The sequence below is a fragment of the Gambusia affinis genome, linkage group LG11 (assembly GCF_019740435.1).
Source record: "Gambusia affinis linkage group LG11, SWU_Gaff_1.0, whole genome shotgun sequence".
In the NCBI taxonomy this organism is placed as follows: Eukaryota; Metazoa; Chordata; class Actinopteri; order Cyprinodontiformes; family Poeciliidae; genus Gambusia; species Gambusia affinis.
Window position 1 is genome coordinate 3,736,179 of NC_057878.1, and position 18,067 is coordinate 3,754,245.

General features: G+C 42.4%; 1 protein-coding gene across 11 annotated transcripts in view; it reads left to right on the plus strand.

Annotated features, from left to right (window-relative positions):
* Positions 1-18,067, plus strand: part of caska (calcium/calmodulin-dependent serine protein kinase a) — a 141,183-nt gene that overhangs the window by 46,854 nt on the left and 76,262 nt on the right. For all 11 annotated transcript variants that reach the window (XM_044132282.1, XM_044132283.1, XM_044132285.1 and 8 more), the window contains exons 2-5: positions 3,613-3,725; positions 14,080-14,185; positions 15,974-16,051; positions 16,334-16,406. In XM_044132282.1, the coding sequence (XP_043988217.1) occupies positions 3,613-3,725; positions 14,080-14,185; positions 15,974-16,051; positions 16,334-16,406 (370 nt within the window). The remainder of the gene's footprint in view (positions 1-3,612; positions 3,726-14,079; positions 14,186-15,973; positions 16,052-16,333; positions 16,407-18,067) is intronic.

Sequence of the window (18,067 nt, forward strand, 5' to 3'; positions counted from 1 at the left end):
ACCATAATAAAACCATGCATACTTGTATTGCTTCCAAAAGAACGCAGATAAAATCTCCACAAAGTTTGACCAGTAACTTTTATTGATGTGTTGAACTGTGACAAGAAAACAGAAAAATAGCAAATCCAAAATGACCAGCTCCCCTCTGTTTTCTTTACTTTCTGACCCCTTCAGTTAGCTTTAATTCCTCCTCTAAATATTTATTTGCCTCATGTAGTGCATTCAGTGTAGAGGGACTTCCCACATTGGTAGCTGGTATAATTAGACAAGTGTGTTTAAGGTTCACACAATAATTTAATTCCTTACTTGCCAGTGAGTCAGAATATCTGTACTGGTCGTTTGTTTCTGCCGTGAGAATTTCAAAGTTTCCTTTTGTCTCTTTCACTTGTGAGTTCAGAGGGAAATCAAAGTGAGCCTTCAGGCAGTGTGAAGTCCCACCTCACCTTTGTGACGCTAAGCCGCTTTGGCTTGATCGCCATCTGCTCAAGGAGTCCGCATTTGTGCATGAAGACTTCCAGTTGCACACACACACTTGAGCAGCCCTGGTGATGTTTGAGACGCAAACAAGTCGTTACTCCACGGTCTGCTGCAGCCAGGGGGCAGCGGTTTGTTTAGCTGTGAAATGGCAGGACTCTCACATTCAGCACCGAGGTTGTGCCGAGTGTAATTTGCCGCGGGGTGTGTAACTCGCTCAAGGTTTCAGGTCGGCGGGACCATGTGCTCGTTGGAGGTGTTTCTGTGTCTCTGCTTGTTAAATGCTGCTCCTCCAGAGAGAGCCCGGCTAACTGCTGCGGTTTTCACTTCACCCACAGGACGGTTTCCAAGCTGATGAGGCTCAGACTCGCCGGCCGCTCAGAAGAAAAAAATAATATCCCCGCGTTTGAAACTGATGATAAAGACTCAAACGTTTCTATTTGTTCCATGTTGGACCCTCCAATGTATCTGCAACCACTAATCGTGGAGGACGCCAGAATGTTCAAACATAAAATATTGTTCATTTTTAGCAGGACTGTCACAGTAGCAAATTCTGCCGGACGATAAATTAGACATTCTAATAACTTTCACAATATTAGAAGGTAGGGGTGGACATTGGTCATATTTCTCATTTAGCATAAGAATTTTCATTGATTGTTGCGATAAATTCCATTTAATTATTACCAAAAAAAACCCCAGAACTGTCTGCGTTGTCAGGATTATTTACAAAATTTTGTCCACTCTTTAATCAATAAGACTGCCAGAAAATAGAACAAAATGAGAAAGCTCTGATGAAATGCAGTGACTGTGTGTGGTGATACAAATCACACTTCTTTATGGTTCTGACGTCCTGATGAACACTGTTACGAACGGGAATGTTTTTCAAGAGCAGCATTTGTGTCTGAAACACAAATAACTTTATCTTACAGTTACTTCCCATAAATATCGCAGCATTTTAATATTTCGCTCTGCCTTTAATGATTCCATCTATAAAGGAGTGGCTGGCTCCGCGGGGGGTCCCCCATGCCGATCAGGAGATCAAACGCAGGTTACCCGCTTTACGCTGCGCCTCAGTGGAAGTGGCACTGAAGGTCGGCTTCTCCAAAACGACTCTGAGCGCTTCCCCCAGTCAGCAGCGCAATCCAGAGATGAACTCTGAAGGTCTGTGTCGAAGTTAATTGACTGCTTGATGGAACATCAGCATAATGTGTCCTGCTGCAGCTCATCAATCCCAAAGACCTAAAGCCTCGCCCGCAACGAAGCTATAAAAACCCTCGCGTGACGCCTTGGCTGGCCTATATTGGGAACATACAGGCGCTTTACGAGTGTTTCACGGCTTAATGATCTCCATTATAAAAAAAAAAAAAAAATGATGATCTGCTGTATGTCATCTGGTGAGTTAATGGCGGCTCAGCAGGAAGGCTTCCCCACCTGCCAGTCAGTGATGTAAGACATCACATTTGTAACCTGCTGCGCCGTCGCAGAGTAAACAACTATAGAAAGTACTTGAAGAGATTAAGAGCACGCTGCTGCCAGAGATAGCCTGCACGGCTATTCTTAGGCGAGATCAGCTGCTTCATTTATCTTTAAATCCACACACGCTGACATGTTGACTTGATGACACGCTTAGATCGCCACGCACTGTTGAGGCAGCCTGGAGGCCGGGGAGAGCCCAGTACCATGGTGAGGTGTGGAGCTTTATGAAACAAAAGGTTTTTTTTCTGCAGCTTGTACTTTCACCCCAACCTGTGGACCTGATAATGAACTAGAGACACTAAGTGGACTCCTTAACTGTTTAACAGAAAGGGCCACTCCCTCTACTGAGGCCCTGCTCCATTGTTTGAGTTCTCCACTGTTATCTTTGTGGATCTGGTCGGCTGCTGAATACTAACTATGTTTCCTTTGACCACGTCATTGTGCAATTCAACGCTTTGAAAACTAAATTTGTCATGGAAGCACGCCAATTTCGAAAAGTGTAGGCACAAGGTTTTTGGCCTTATTGAAATAAGTTCATTTTTCAAAACTGCAATGGAAATATTTATTCGTGTCACACGAGCCGCATGATCAAAAACCGGATGTTGCCACTAGCGCAAACCGCAAAGAAAAAGACGACAGGAAATGGTAACCTGAGCAAGTTACTCAACAGGTTGTTGCTATGGTTACCAAAAAGTCCACTAACCTTAATTAGCTAGATGTTGGAGGTTGAGTGGCTAAAGCCATTCCTCTGCCTACATCTCCCAGAATGCTTTGGTGTTCTGGATCTGAGTTCAGTCAAATTATTGAACATTCTATCATACATACTATCTGCTGATATTGATTATGTGCCTATCGCGATATATATAATTGATTAACTGACCAGCCCTAATTAATATAAGCAAATATTGCAATAATATTGATTTTGTTTGACCCAGAAATTCCTCACTCTTCTTCTTCTCTGTTTTCATAATATACACAGATCTTTCACAAGCACTGGCACCACTACAAGCTAAAATAAATAAAAAAGGATGTCTCATTTAGCCATATTTTATTTTGAAATGGAATCTGGTGGAAAAGTTGGATGAGTTTTTGTGTCTTTTCTTTTTGCCATGGAGCTCAGAACTGCTGACGTTATAGATGGAGGCCATGGATCCGCAGTCCACCATTAATACCTCTAATTTGGAAATACTTTAGACTGCCTCTAAGAACACTTATTTCCTATTTTAATAGTTCAAGCACCAAATACACCTTGATATCCATCAACACATTTACAGTCTATTTCATTTCTGCTCTTTTTGTTACAGTCAATCACTGTCAAGGAAAACAAATGGCTCTCCTGGATTGGATTCTTTGAAAATGGCGGCTAACAGCATGTCTGACAGCAACTCGCTGATGAGTTTTGGCTGCATTTTGTTCATAATAACACAGAAATGCTCTAGAGAAAGAGACGAGGCTTCACTCTACCTACGTTTCTACTGGTTACATTCATGTCTTCTCTTTTGAAACTGGCATCAGTGTCACTTTAAGCTAACGTTAGCCTTCTTTTTGGCACCAATGGCTGCTCCTCTGTGTGTTTGTGTGTGTGAAATGAGACCACTCAGATGTTTCCATGTGCTCACTGTTCTCTCTCTCTCTTTCTTTCTCACCGTCTGTGTTGCACAGGGGTCCCTTCAGCGTGGTGAGGAGATGCATCAACAGGGACACTGGCCAGCAGTTTGCTGTCAAAATCGTGGATGTGGCCCAGTTCACCTCCAGCCCTGGACTCAGCACAGAAGGTGGGGCCCTCACTGATGAAACCATCTCTACTTCCTTTGTCTTTCAGTCTATCTGTTATGTCGTGTCCAAGAGTAAAGCGTGTGTGTGTGCGTGGGTGTGTGTGTGTGGGTGTCCCATGCGCAAAATGTTGCTGAAGAAAAGGAGATAGCCATTCACACGTTTAACATCTATTCTTATGCCAAGTTAATTAGCAAGCCTCAAAATGTGAAAAGCTGTTTGTGATTATCCAGGCAAAAAAATAAATAAAATAAACATGCTGCCCTGAATCAAGCCATTTCTATCCAGAAGTAGACTCTGAAAATATGAAAATACATTTGAAGATGAAGATTATTTATTTCCTTTGTCTTACTGTTATACTGCCTCAGAAACCGCTCAAGAACTCTTCATGTTTGTGCTTTTTAAAATCTGAAGATAAAAATCCAGCTTTCTTGGTTTGTGTCATTGCTAACTGCTACGCTAACATTAGCATATCGATTTTCTGTTTTGATGTGATTCATTGATAAGATGGCCTGTTGCTCATTTTGGTAACTCTGGTCATCATTAACGTCAAAGAAAGGAAAAATAGAAAAAATTAAAATAAATACATTCTTATATGTTTTGGTCTTTCATGCACACAAAAAAAATAGTTTTATAAAAAAAAAGATTACTTATAAAAACTCAGGACAGTAGAGATTTGAGAGACATTTGTGTTTAACTGACAAAATGCAGATTTAAAGTTCTGCGCATTACTGTCTGCGACAAATAATGTGCCAACACATCCACATGCTAGCTTTGACATGTCTCTAAATCAAAATTGTCTTATTTTAATAACTTTATATTCTAATATGCCATTTAGTAATTCAACCTGTCTGCTTGACTGTCCACACAAATGAGCCTCCTAGCGTGTTTAATTCCTAACAGGAAGTCATAGTTATTTTTGAAGCAATCTGATTGGCTGACAAGTTTTAGCTTTGCGCTACACTGCCCCCTATGGGTTTGGCATGTTTAAAACAATAATCAGTGGCAGATTTGTGCTGGTTTGTGTGGATGAAGTCCTTTCTGAAACCGATCCTGCATGTACTATACGATGTAGCAGAAATTTTTTAATAAAAATCCATTTACATGTGGACAAGGTCTTAAAGGCTGGTAGAGAAAATAGTGAGATTGACATCAGTTAATTCATATTCTTGGCTTATAATTTAGTTCTGCAACTTCACATAAAACTAGGCTGTAATTTTTCTTAAAACTTTGATACTAGTCATTTTAAGGAAGCTTTGATCGGGGTTGGATTAGGACATCCGAAGCTTTGTCAACTCTGCTTGCCTTTCTACACGCTGGCCTACTTTCTCATTCACTCTGTTGGAGTTTCCCCGTTCCGTCTGGATTATTATGCTGTGATTGGACTGGTCCATTGTGGCACTGCATTGCCAAATAATACCTTGGGCACCTTAACAGCGACTGCTAATGAAACAACAGACGGTTTCTATTGACTATAAAGGTTTTGGTCAATTTTAACCAGTATTTCCCACTTTGTGTTCCACCATGGCAGACTTTATTACAGGACATTAATATAAGCTGGAGTTTAAAAAACAAACAAAAAAACCTATACAGACATTTAAGGTATTAGAAAAGCAAGAACCGTCCCTGGTTTCCTCCCTCGGCGAGTTTTTTTATTTTTCAGTTTATTACAGAGTTGTTGTGCACCAGTAATCCTGAAAAGACTGCTGAGTATCGTCTAGACAAAACATGCAGAGGACTTATCCGACATCTCCCACGGGCCAGGAGAACGATGGAGGGACGGATGAGGGAACAAAAGAGGAGGAGAGATTGAATTACAGATATTCGCAGGGTGGAGTAGGGAGCGATAAGCTTGATACAATGGAGAGGGAGCGAGGAGGAATGCAGAGAGAGCGGCCGGTCCGCTGAAAAGCTGTTTACCACAGAGTCCATATTAAACAGTTTGAGAAGCGTGGTGTCTCTCCGCATCATCTTACTGCAGTGAACCTTTTTTTTTTTTGCCTTTCAGAAAGACAGCATGTGGTGGCTAAATATTGAACTGCTCTTTGAAACGTCAACAGTTTATTTTCTTAAATTCGAAACCAGTTGTTTGTTGTTTTTTTTCAATGCTGTATTTTGAAACAGCATTGAAATCTCTGCTTTCAGGTTTCATTTGCTAAATTTGGCATCAGATGACTAATCAGAAGAGCAGATCTGAAACCGGGTATTATTAACACAGTAAAAACATTCAACTGTAATCCTCGGCGCGTCTGAGATTTTCCATCTTTAAAGCAGGAGTGAAACCATTGTTGCTGCTTTCATCAGAGATGAGAAGAGACGTATTAGATACATTACATGCAGGAGCAAATCTGAGTTTCTTCAGGATGTTTTCTTGGATGTTGCATCTCTGGATGGTCAGGTTGACCAGTTTGCTTCTCCTCTTCTCATCACATTTGGTAGGATGCAGAAATTAGTCCGATATTGCGATAAATGATCATCTTGTTGCTGTGAGACAATGTTCAAGCAATATAATGGTAAAGGCATAATAATGCAAGCACCTATTCTCCAAAGATCAATAAACTTCAATTTTAATGAACATTTAACAGTGGAACTGGAAATCATTTGAAATATCTAAAATAAACAAACAGAAACAGTCTGTAAACAAAACTCACCTCCAAAAGAAGACCAAACTAAAGACTTTTATTATCATCCAGTTTTTGATAGCAAAAGAGAAAAGCGCTAAATCATGCAAATTGAATATATTGAACTCATTTTAATTTATTATGTGATTGATTTATTGTTTATTGTGAGAGGCCTAGTAGAAACTGACATCTGTTTTTTTTTCCATGAAATATAAGTATGCACCAAATCAATATTGCAAAGAACAGAATACAATAACTGATGGGAAACGTGTTTGAAATGTCACATGCTCCTTGTCAATAAACGGTTTGAAAGCTATCGAGATGCTCACCAGATAGAGTCTCCTTGTTGTCAGACGTCTAGACCAGACTGACTGGAAGATATGACGTTAAATTACAAAGTAAAATTACTCTTAAGTCATATTTGATATTAATAGCATTTTATGACCGCTGAAGGTAACAGTTACTTGATTGTGCTGTAAAATGGCACTATGTGCCTGGAAAACACATAATACCGCCCCTTTAATAATCGAGGTGCTGGAATTATTCGATACTTCAAACTTAAATCCTCCAAGGGTCTGAATAGTTTTGCATTCGTGAGCCAGAAACACCCTGAACACAACCCAGACTAATGGAAGTGGGTCAGAATGCTTTGTGACTTGGGAATGGATTGGTCAACCGCAGCTCACACACACACACACACACGCACACACACACAAGCCGTGTAGAGGTCTGTCCGTTTGATGAATAGGTCAGCCCTCTGAAGGGATGAAAGTGAAAACCAAGATAGAGAATGAAGAAAATTCATCATGCGCCATCAGCATCTCTGACCTCTTCTTCCGTCTTCCTCCGCTGTCCTCCATCCTTTATCTGTCTCCTCCTGCCGTCTTCATGTTCTGTTTCTGTCATGGCTGCAGAAACGGACGGGGATCCCATCTGCTCGTCGCTCGCTTTCTTGTTTTTTATTTCCGTTTAGCAGAGGCTTTCTTGCTGACTGTCTCTTTCCTCCCCTTGTTTGTCCCCTAAAACAGCCCCCTGGTTATGGGGCTGAGTGCCAGCAGAAACATCAAGACTGCTACATTTAGTCGCCTCTTTGCCTTGTTTACGCATTTCAGAGAAGGAATCATATTGGTCCTGTTCTGTAGCGTCGAAATGAAGTTGCTTTAACTTGAATTAGAGTCTAATTTCACTGTGGATCTCTGCATGTGCAGCTGATTTTAATAATCTGACAACATCATATTGGGCGGAGTCCTAATTACATGGGACAAATGCCTTATAAGTGAAATAATCTGTAGTGCTTCATCAAAAATAAGGAATTATTTACTTAAAACAAGCCTCTATATCTTGCTGAAAAGTTATGTGTAAGTTAGTAGACTTGAAATAAGATAAAACTAAGATATTTGTACTAGAAATTAGACCAAAAATACAGTGGAGGGGTTTGTGTTTTTGCAGTGTAAACACCTTCTTGAAATTATAGCGGCTAACGAGCTGCTGAACCTGAGGGTTCACTTAGTTTGTCCCGTGAATGAACAGACAGATCTATACCGTCTGTCCACACTCTTCCATCAGGCGTACAGTTTTCCAGTCGGATCCACGTCTTCCCGCTTTTCTTTTAACGTTTATTTGTCAATAACGCTGTTGATTACACTTCAGCTCCATGATCAGTGGATGTGTCCTGGTTTCGACTGCTCCAACACACACACACACACACACACACACACACACACACACACACACACACACACACACACACACACACACAAACACTTGCAGACACATAAAGGCCATTTAAGAAGCAATGACAGTGACTTTCCTCAGGCAGTCTTCCGTTGCTCTGTGACACCGGCTGGGTAATTCGCCTCTCGTTTTGACGAAGCATAATTTGGGATCTCCAGCCGGACTTCCGGCGACTGATATCAGCAGAGAGTTCGTCCCGCCACAGTAAAAGCGGTGTTTTTAGCAGCATTAGCATCGTGGCAGAGCCAACGGGGGCCTAAGGCTCCTCCCGCATACTCCCTTTGGAGGACTGGCTTAATGTTAGCGCTGAAGCTAACGGCTTCAGCTAATTAAATATCACTGCGACTACATGGTGAAGCTATGCGGCGTGTTCACTCACAGCGCTGCGTGGTGTGATTACCAGCTACTCCATTGCTGCTTTGCAGAAATATCAACTGTGCTCCACCCTCCTCCTCATCAGTCCTCGTGGCTATAAATCCCCTTCAGCAGACGCAGCCAGGGACACGTGGGACATGTCCCACTGGGACTGGGGGGTGACTGGTGTCCCAGCCTTCATCCAGACTGAGCTGGTGCAGAAGTGTCAGTCAGACAGGCAGTTAATAAAGTTAAGTGCTCTTTGAATAAACTGATCAAGATTGTTCCCGTCCAGACAGGTTGTAAACATGACCTGCGTTGCTCTGCTGGGCTGTCTGAAGCTCCCACTGCGGCTGCCAACGAATGATGAATGGACGAAGAGATTGAGAGTCTGAATGGAAGGATGACAGCAAGACAGAGGGAGAGGATGTTGGTACAAAACAGAAAAACAAATAAATTTCTCACTGTTTGTCAATCATTGTGCGAACCAGGAAGAGGCGAGACGAGCTGGGACTCTTCCCACCTGATGTTGTCGACATTGCTGTAGTGAATTGGCAGGGGGATGTCAGCAGGAATGATCAGAATACCTGGAGTCAACGTTAATCTGTTGGAGATTGTGAAGAACCAGCTGATTAGCAGAATGGATAACTTTTTATTGTGTGTCTCAGTTGACCTTCATGTTTGACTTGATTTATATTCTTCTGTACATGGTTCAGTTAATCTGAATGGTCTAGGTTCTGTTAAAACATCCATATTCTGTGTTGTAATGGGGGAAATAAGAGAAGAACCAGTATGACACCCCATCGTCTCATGGTGCTGATGGTTATTGATTAGCGGCGCTGCAAGTGGAAGCAATACACATGGTGGGGTGGATTCTCAGTCATCCAGGGCCTGAGAGTCCTAAATGTGTTAGTAGAAGGCAACTGGCCTTGACTTGTTCCTTAAAGATATTTCAACTTTCATACACTAAAAAGAGGAAGTGGCTTCAGATTTTATATTTCTAACACCTACTCTTGCAGCTCTGATTAGTCTCTCCAGGCAGAACTTCAAAAATTCATGTATTGGGATATGTGACCAAAAGAACTCACATGGAATCGTTAGAAACACGTCTGGGTCATTGGATTATCCCTAATATGTTTGTGACATATTTTTAAGGGGTTTTTAAGCCCAGCACTCCACTTGTTTCATTAAACTTACTTATTTAGTGAAATAAGTAAGTTTTATTTCACTAAAACTTACTTCAATCTACTTTCAGAAAGGTTTAGGGTGAGAGTGGAACGTCTTCCGATTTGAAGCAGGATCTATTGAACTTCTGCTGATGACTTTATGGATGAATTCCCACCAGCCCTGTTCAGTTTGCTTTCATCTAACTCTTGTTCGTTTGCCTACAAAGTCCGGTTTTACTCCAAAGAAGTAAACTCCAGTCCTCCTACAAAGCTTGATCTCTGTTCAGTTAAAGTGAACTCTAGTGCTGTTCGAATGTGAACGCCAAGCAGACCGGAGACCACTCCGAAGCAGGAAGTGGACACCAGTACAAGGTATTCTGGGTAAATACAACCAAAACAAACTGGTAAAAGACAATGAGCCGTTACTCCTGTTGGTGCTAGACTCCTAAGACAAAAGAGACATATTACAACCTTTAAACTCTAACGCCACTCCATTTTTGTTTACTTTTGTGAAGAAGGGAGTTGCACACAGTGTCTGCTTCAAAGGTTTTTGTGTTGCTTCCTTCAGTGGTTCTTGGTACAGCGCCACAACAGGCAAGGAGGGGAAAAGGTTTTTGTTGCAGGGCAGTGTGAAGATGTAGCAACCGTTGCAGTCTTGGTCCCAAATCACAGCAGAGTCTGCTGGACTTTGTGTGAAAGAAGACAACTTTTATGAACCAAGCTGGAAACGGTGTTTGAGGCTTCAGTTAAAACCAGCGACTTAGAGCTCAGCTGCCGCGATGCACTGCTGCGCCTGCAGGACAGGGGAAATGAAAACACATGGCAGGAAGCAAAGTGAAAGACCTTTAAGGATCATGATGGGAGCCGAGGCTCCGAACACTGTTACTGTTTTGTTAGGGTTTATTCTTTCTCGTTGGACAAAGCTAGTAATCTTCTGTCTGTGTTTTCATCTCTCTTTCTTTTTTTTTTCTTGAATGGAGGGTAGGAATGGTGGATGGTCTCATAACTGATTTTTCTTGTGTAAATATTCCAACTTGTTGCGTTATTTCAGCATGAAAACATAAAACAACTGGATGCTAGCGTAGCTGTGTTTGATCTTTCTGAAGCAGATTCCACAAACTGCGAGTGTTTCATTTATTTAGCCTGCAGTGGCCTCAGAAGAGAATATCTCACTGTCAACACTGGTGGATTAAACAAGCCTGAAAAGAATGAGAAGCAATTTACAGCACACCATCTGAAGGAAGCGCGTAGTTTTCCACCACTCCAAGGATGTACTTCCTTCTCAACAAGCCATAGGAAAGTGAATTATTACAGATAATCATTTCCCAGAACCCTTTTTTTCCACTCCGTCAAAATCCGAACCAACCCTTTAATCCATGCCTGAATGACAGGTTATTACTGTCGACAACTTTTGATCCGTGAAGGAAAACATGTATTTTCCTTTCCAATTCTTTGACATTTTCTCCATCAAGTCCAAACGCTTCTTACCGGACACAAAAAAATCCCTTCAAATCGGCTTCAGCTTTGGTTGATTCAGGTAGAGTAAGTATACCGAGAACGGGAGAGAGTAGTGTGTGAAGGAGTTGTTACAGGTTATTAAAGTTGTCCTCCTCCGCTGTAGCTTTCTTCTCTTCGGAGCGTCCACGTGGACAGATTTGATTTAAAGTCGCTCCTCCGCTGGTACCTCTGCTAATCGCTCAAACGCGCCTCCAGACGCCACTGCTTTCATCCCATTTTACATGACAGAGCAATTTTCCGTCGGCATCAGAGGAGGTGACGGTATATTGATTCATCTGAGCTGCTGTTTTTCTTCTTCTTCTTCTTTTCCCTCTTCTCCATGCCCGCGCGAGTGGCTGTCATCGCAGATTTGCTGCCGTTAAACATCACCTGAATATCTGTTGAAGTAAAACTGTTGTTTTGTTATTTTCTTTCTTTTTTTTTCCCCTCACTCTGCTTTTGCTCTCCTGAGAATCTGAGCTGTGTCTGCTCAGTTTTTATCCCACTGTCATGTCTCTCCCCGGTGATTCCCCTAAACAAGCAGCCCGCATTGTTCTGTTCAGCTTCACTAACCCTCCTCCATCAGCCCTCCTCCTCATTACGAGCCAATTAAAGCGCCGTAGACACTCTCTGCCGGGCTGCAGCGAGACGATCTGGAGTAATGGTATGCATGCAAACAAATGGCACTTGAAAGCACATAGGGGAGCTGAGGGCTGCTAGAGTTTTTTTTTTTGCATGAGACCCCCTCCTGCCGATGAGTCATCATGGTGGGTCTTTAGGAGTGCATGCCTCATGCTGAGCTCTGCGTTTTCCATCCATAACAGCTTCCTAAAATATAGACAGCTCTTGTGTTGGATCAAGCGGCTCAGAGGAGAGGTTTGTCGGTGAGTAAACGGCATCATAAACACAGCAGACTGTAAAGCTGTGGAGACGTTTAAACCAGGTTCAGTTTATTAAAGGACAAAAAGCCACTGTGAAAATAAGTTTTAGAGAGAAATGAAGCGACACAGGAGAGACGGTGGCAGAAGGTGCTCTGACCACTACAGCGTCCCAAGCCGATACTGATATCGGGAATTGATTTGATATTGGCTGAAATACGATTGTCGGATTATACCGGCGTGCATCTAAAACCTCCAATATAAGCCTGATAGAAACACTCTGCTCCAGCATTTAGTCCGCTCCAGTGTTTCTCTCCAACAACACTTGCATCTTGCTAGTAATAAACGGGTCAGTTGTTCTCATACATACATATTGTTATTGACTATTGTTCTGTTTTTGAGTAATATCACTTGATCAATCCTTTATCAATATTCCACACTAAAAAATAGGTAATCAAAGTATTTGCCTCGGACGCGGCGGTGGAGCAGAGGTAAAACGTACGACCCAAACATGGAGGCATCAGTCCTTGTCCTGGGTGTCACAGGTTCGAGTCCCGGCCTGATGACCTTTGCCGCGTTCCTTCCTCCCCTCTCACAACCCACTTATCTGCCTGACCACTGTCAAACAAAGGCCTCTAGTGCAGGTAAAACCAAAAAAAAAAAAAAAAAAAGTATTTATGACTCTCCTTGATATGGTATTGTGCCAATATTGGTATCAACCAATATTCAAAGCTGCAATATCGGTATCGTATCTGGAGTGAAAAAAACACCTTGCAATGAAGTCAACCATGCCTAGCAACAGGGTCAACCATGCCTAGCAACAGGGTCAACCATAATTGGTAATGCTAGTTTGGTCTTGGGAAGTAAACAACTGGAGCGGATACAGAGGGTTCGGAGTGGGAAAGGAGGAACTCCCTCTGACTTCTAACGTCAGTGTCACAGTTAGACAACAGCTGACTGGGGTGTGTGAAGCAGCCAGGTGTTTTACAGCTGTTCTACTAGAGCTGTCCGAATACTGTAAATCTTTAAAGGTTCTGCTTGGTCCTACGGCAGAGATGCAACAGAAGCAACTGGAATGTGACCAGGAAACTTTGTTTGTTCAACTTTTCAACGTCTAATCAGTTTGGAGGCAGAGGTTCAGGCCTGACACACAGAGTGGAAAATTTTATTGCGGCACTTTTTATAAGGTCATTCCAGTCCTTTCAAAGGTCACAATTTACTACGAAGAAGGAATCAGACTGGTTTTTTTATGCAGGAGGAAGAAAAAGTATACACACCCCTGTCACAAGACATCAGAGGAACGTATGTAGGCTGAGAATAATTATCTATTTACCCAAAAACAAGAGCTTAATATCTCTTAATTTCAAACAATCTTCACAGCAGTCAGGTGATAACAAGCAGCTGCTGGATTGTTTTGGAGGCTCCACATTAAAGAGGCTAATGAAGTGAGATATTGTGGCACTAAACTCACAGGGCATGATCAAAGCGTTTCTCATCATATTTGAGCAAATGCTTTTGAAGTGCGTATCGCCTGTTTCTTTTTAAGAGCTCTAGTCTGCTTTTTGGGCCACCAGACCAAATAAGCAGCTGGGATTTAACACGCAGGGAAAAGTTTTCGGGTACTTCCTGAAACTTCTCGTGTCGTTGTTGTTTTGTTGTTGTTGTTTTTAGGGGGTTGTGGGAGGCGGGGGTGCTCTCGGCTCCAGTGTGTTCGATAGTGAAGCAACAGGAAACAGAGTCGTGAGAGGAGGCAAACCGAACCGCAAACCGAACCGTGACGACCGCGTCCAGAACCCAGTGCTCCGTGCAGGGTTCGCGCGCACCGCCGCGCCCTTTGGAGCTACTTTTAAACCCGGAATGTGATATTTAGTCGTTCAAAAAACAATTATCTAAGAGTGGCTTTTGACATAACTCACAAGTGAAGGCCTAAAAGATCCCAACATCAGAGATGAAGAAAATAAAACGACGGAGATAAAGTCGGAGTCTTCCGTTACATTTTTTCGACTTTATATCTCATAATTTTACTTCTTTACCCTTTTTCCAGGACGGCTCTAACAATGCCATGAGTGCTTACTGTGTTTCTTGTCTTCTTCTGTGTTTCCTCAGATCTAAAGAGAGAGGCCAGCATCTGCCACATGCTGAAGCACCCCCACATCGTGGAGCTGCTGGAGACCTACAGCTCCGACGGCATGCTCTACATGGTGTTTGAATTGTAAGCCCTCGTTACCAGGTCACATCTGAAGGACACACAGAGAGAGATGGATCAGTAGTGGGGAAGAAAAAAAAAAAACAGAGGTGGATATTACAGTGTGTTTTAAGTAAAATGAGGTGGGACTCAGAGAGGCGTCCACGCAGCCAGGCAATGGAAGAGGAACATGAAGAAGAAGCGTGTCCTACAGCGGTTTTATGTAATCAGCACGGATACGAGAAAGCTCGTTAGCCGAGGACGGTCCGCGGTGAGAGGAACGAGGAGAGACAGAGCGGCCTCGCGGAGGAAGAAAAGATAAGATTAAGATTTCGCACTCGCTGCTACCTCCAGCTTCTCTAAAAGTTTTCCCCGGAGCTCCTCCCGGCCCGCTCTCTATCTTCATCTCTCTCGCTCTTCCAGAACTAATTCCTTTATCGTGTAATTCTGTTATCGCCTCGACGGGCAAAACGCTCGCGCCGCGCCGCTCTACCACGCGCACAGAGAGGGGACTTGGAAGGAAATGCAAGTGAGCTCCATTTAAAGGGATTTTCATGCTTTCGGAGCTTTTGTGTGTGTGTGCCCGTTTTTTGGGGTTTTTTTTTTTCACATACACATGCCCCGTCTCTCCGTTCCAGATTCCAGGCCACACTAAGCTGGAGGGTGGAGGAAACAGGTGCAGCTAACAGGTTACAGAGCTGCACAGCAGGGTGCCCCGGGGCGCAGTGGCTGCAGCGGCCTCAAAGTTTGGAGGCCACTGAGCTCCACCGTTTCGCCATGAGTTCGAGTCCCTTTGCAGCATTTCTTTCTGGCCACTTCCTTTGAGATTACTGTCTATTAATCGTTGGGAATAAATAATTCAGTAAGACTTTATATTATGGCAAATGCAAAAGTAAAAATAAAATAAAAGGAACAAACGTTTGCCAAAAAACTCGGAAATGTCTGAGCTCAAAAAGTCGTAAATTTGCAATGAAAAAAGTTTGAAAAGTTAAACATTTTCAACTTTAGAGACTCTGAAAGTTTCCTGATGGGGTCAGCCATTTTTTACTAAAGTCAATATTTTTGACTTTACAAGCTCAGAAAATTTCCAAAAAATATGTCAATTAACCTTATTAATCAATCCAAAGCTTCTAGATGACATGGTGTGTTGTACTGTGACTATAAAACAATGGACAGGTCATAAACATCACTCAGATGAGGCTTAGTAATGTTATCTACTAAAATTAAACACCTTACTAAGGTGGGTGTTTAAATGATGCTCAGATGCTGCTGACATGTTCCAAGAGGTCCTTCACGCCCAAACACTCCACCAGCAGGTGGAGCCATTGACACAAGGTGGCATAGATCCATGATTTGATCTACCAGAATTTCTCAGCTGACATTCTAGGAGATTTTCGGTGGATCTGTGTGAGTGATAGCTTTGACTAAGTTTTCACACTTGGCTCTTGATTTAAAGACATTTGAAATGTAAATAGAAGTAACCAGAGAGAGGATCAATGGTCCTATTTACCTCCACAAAGGTCTGAAAATCAACCACCTCACTAGGTCACATCTGCACCTGCGTGGTTGACAATAAGTCGCCCCGCTGTTGCCAAATCAGCAACTTTGTTGCTGTATCTAACAATGTTTAGGATTTAAAAAAAAATTGGTACTGGCCAAATCTGGAACCGGCTTTGTAGAGATTGGTGATCGCCCTAAACGCAGTTCTAAACTTCAGCTCCATTAGCTTCAGATCTCATGTAAATGTCCTTTGTGGTGATTTGTCCTGAGTTCAGACGTGAGATTAAAAACGTTCCCTCTGTTTGTGTCTGTCAGCATGGACGGGGCAGACCTGTGCTTCGAGATCGTGAAGAGGGCAGACGCCGGCTTCGTCTACAGCGAGGCAGTGGCCAGGTGAGCAGCGAACTGTTCGCTTTTCCTTCAGAGCCTCGCCAAAGTATTCTTTTTTTTTTTACATTTTGTTACATTAAAACTACAAATTTCAACATGTTTCTGGGACATTTTGGGAAATGATACATGGGTTTTCTAATTTGAGTTGTAAATGAAAACACGTTAAATGTGGTGTCCATTTGTAGTCTCTTTTAATCTCTTGTTTGGATACTTTCAAGCTGTTTATGTCATCAGGGTGAACAAACGCTGAGTTGCAACACTAACTACATGACTTCTTGATTTCAGTCATTACATGAGGCAGATCCTCGAGGCGCTGCGCTATTGCCACGACAACAACATCATCCACAGAGACGTTAAGGTACCTCTGACTTCATCTTCCTCATGCTTGGCTGTCACGTTTAGACGTCCTTCGTTTCCTCTTTGCTCTTCCTCCACACATTCTGAACCATCGCATAAATAAAAAAACAACAAACATTTAAACGTAACTTTGTCGACAATTAAATAAATAAATAGTAGAATTAAAACAAATAATTAGGGAATGAGCTGCTTACTATGTGTTTATATTGCTTATTTTCAATGTAAGTAAAAAAAAAAAAACAATACTAGATTAAAACAAACAAAACAAAATGAGAAAAGTAACAGAAAACAAAGTCACTAATACAGACATAGATAAACAATATTGACGATTCATTATTATCAAAAATAACTTGCTTATAAAACCTGACTCAGCTCCTCCTCAGCTGCAGTTTCCAAGCTCCCGCCTCTCAGAGCAGCTCTACCCCACTCAGCTCCTTCAGACTAGCCAGCAGCAATTAGCAAACACTTGGTGAAACTGTGCGTCTGTTGAGCTCATTACAGGAGTTACTTGTTGTGATGACTTCCTGAAGGCAGAGAATGTTGTGTTCTGTGTTTTTCTGTATGTTTATTTCTAGTTTCCTGTGTGTCTGAGTCTCTGTGTTGTCCTGTCTCCCCGTGATTAGTCCCCAGGTGTATCTCGTTCCCTGATTTCCTCTTGTGTATTTAGTGTCACCTGTGTGTGTCTGTCTTCGTCGGGTCCTCAGTCTGTGTACGTCTAGTTTACGTCTGATGTCACTACAGTCTCTGTCCATTCTTATCACTTGTGCTACCTGTGTCGAGCCCTGGATTCAGCTCAGCAGTGCTGCCTTGTTGTTGGACGATTGTGAATAATTTCTTTATTAAACTTCATCATCACTCACCTAAGCTGGGTCTCTAGCGTCTACCTCACCACCTCAAACACCGGAAACCATGACAGGAAACTAGAAATAAACATACAGAAAAACACAGAACACAACAGAGAAGCAGGAGTTTTTAAAGAGACAGAGACCCAATTTCAAAGTTTTAAATTACAAAGTACATTTTTTATGTCATATTTGATATGTAGCATTTTTTTCACAACTGAAGGTAATATAGTTACTTGAATGTGCTGTAAAATGGCATTTTGTGCCTGAAAAATACTAATACCGCCCCTTTAACATTTTAATGGGTTTTATTGATACATTCTGGAAAACTCGGCCCTTTAAGAGCATTTGTGATCCTGATTTGGTCCGTAATGAAAATGAGTTTGTGCGGTAGAGATTCAGAGTTCCACTTTGTTGCAGGATGGTGAACACCTCTGTTATCGCTGTGGCTTTGTGAGCTTCCTGTGTTTCTCAGCGCCCTTTAAAAGCACAGACTCACATTCAGAGGGCTCACAAAACCAGACTCGTTAAATATGGATCAGGGTTCCAGAGCCGCATGAAAGTCAAAGGATTCATTTAAAGCCCCTGACGGTCATAAGTCCCTCTCTCCACTGTACTTATCTCCCCAACACGCTTTGCTGAACGCCTCCCCCCGGTTTCACTTGCGTCTATCCGTTTTCTGCCGATGTTTTCCCACCATTAGATCAGATTAAATCTGTTTAGCGGCCCGAGTCGCGGCAACCCGTTGTGAAGGTTGAACCATCTTTTTCTGGGACCCCGCGTTCGTGCTTCGACGCACCGTTTCCTAGTCAAGAGCCGA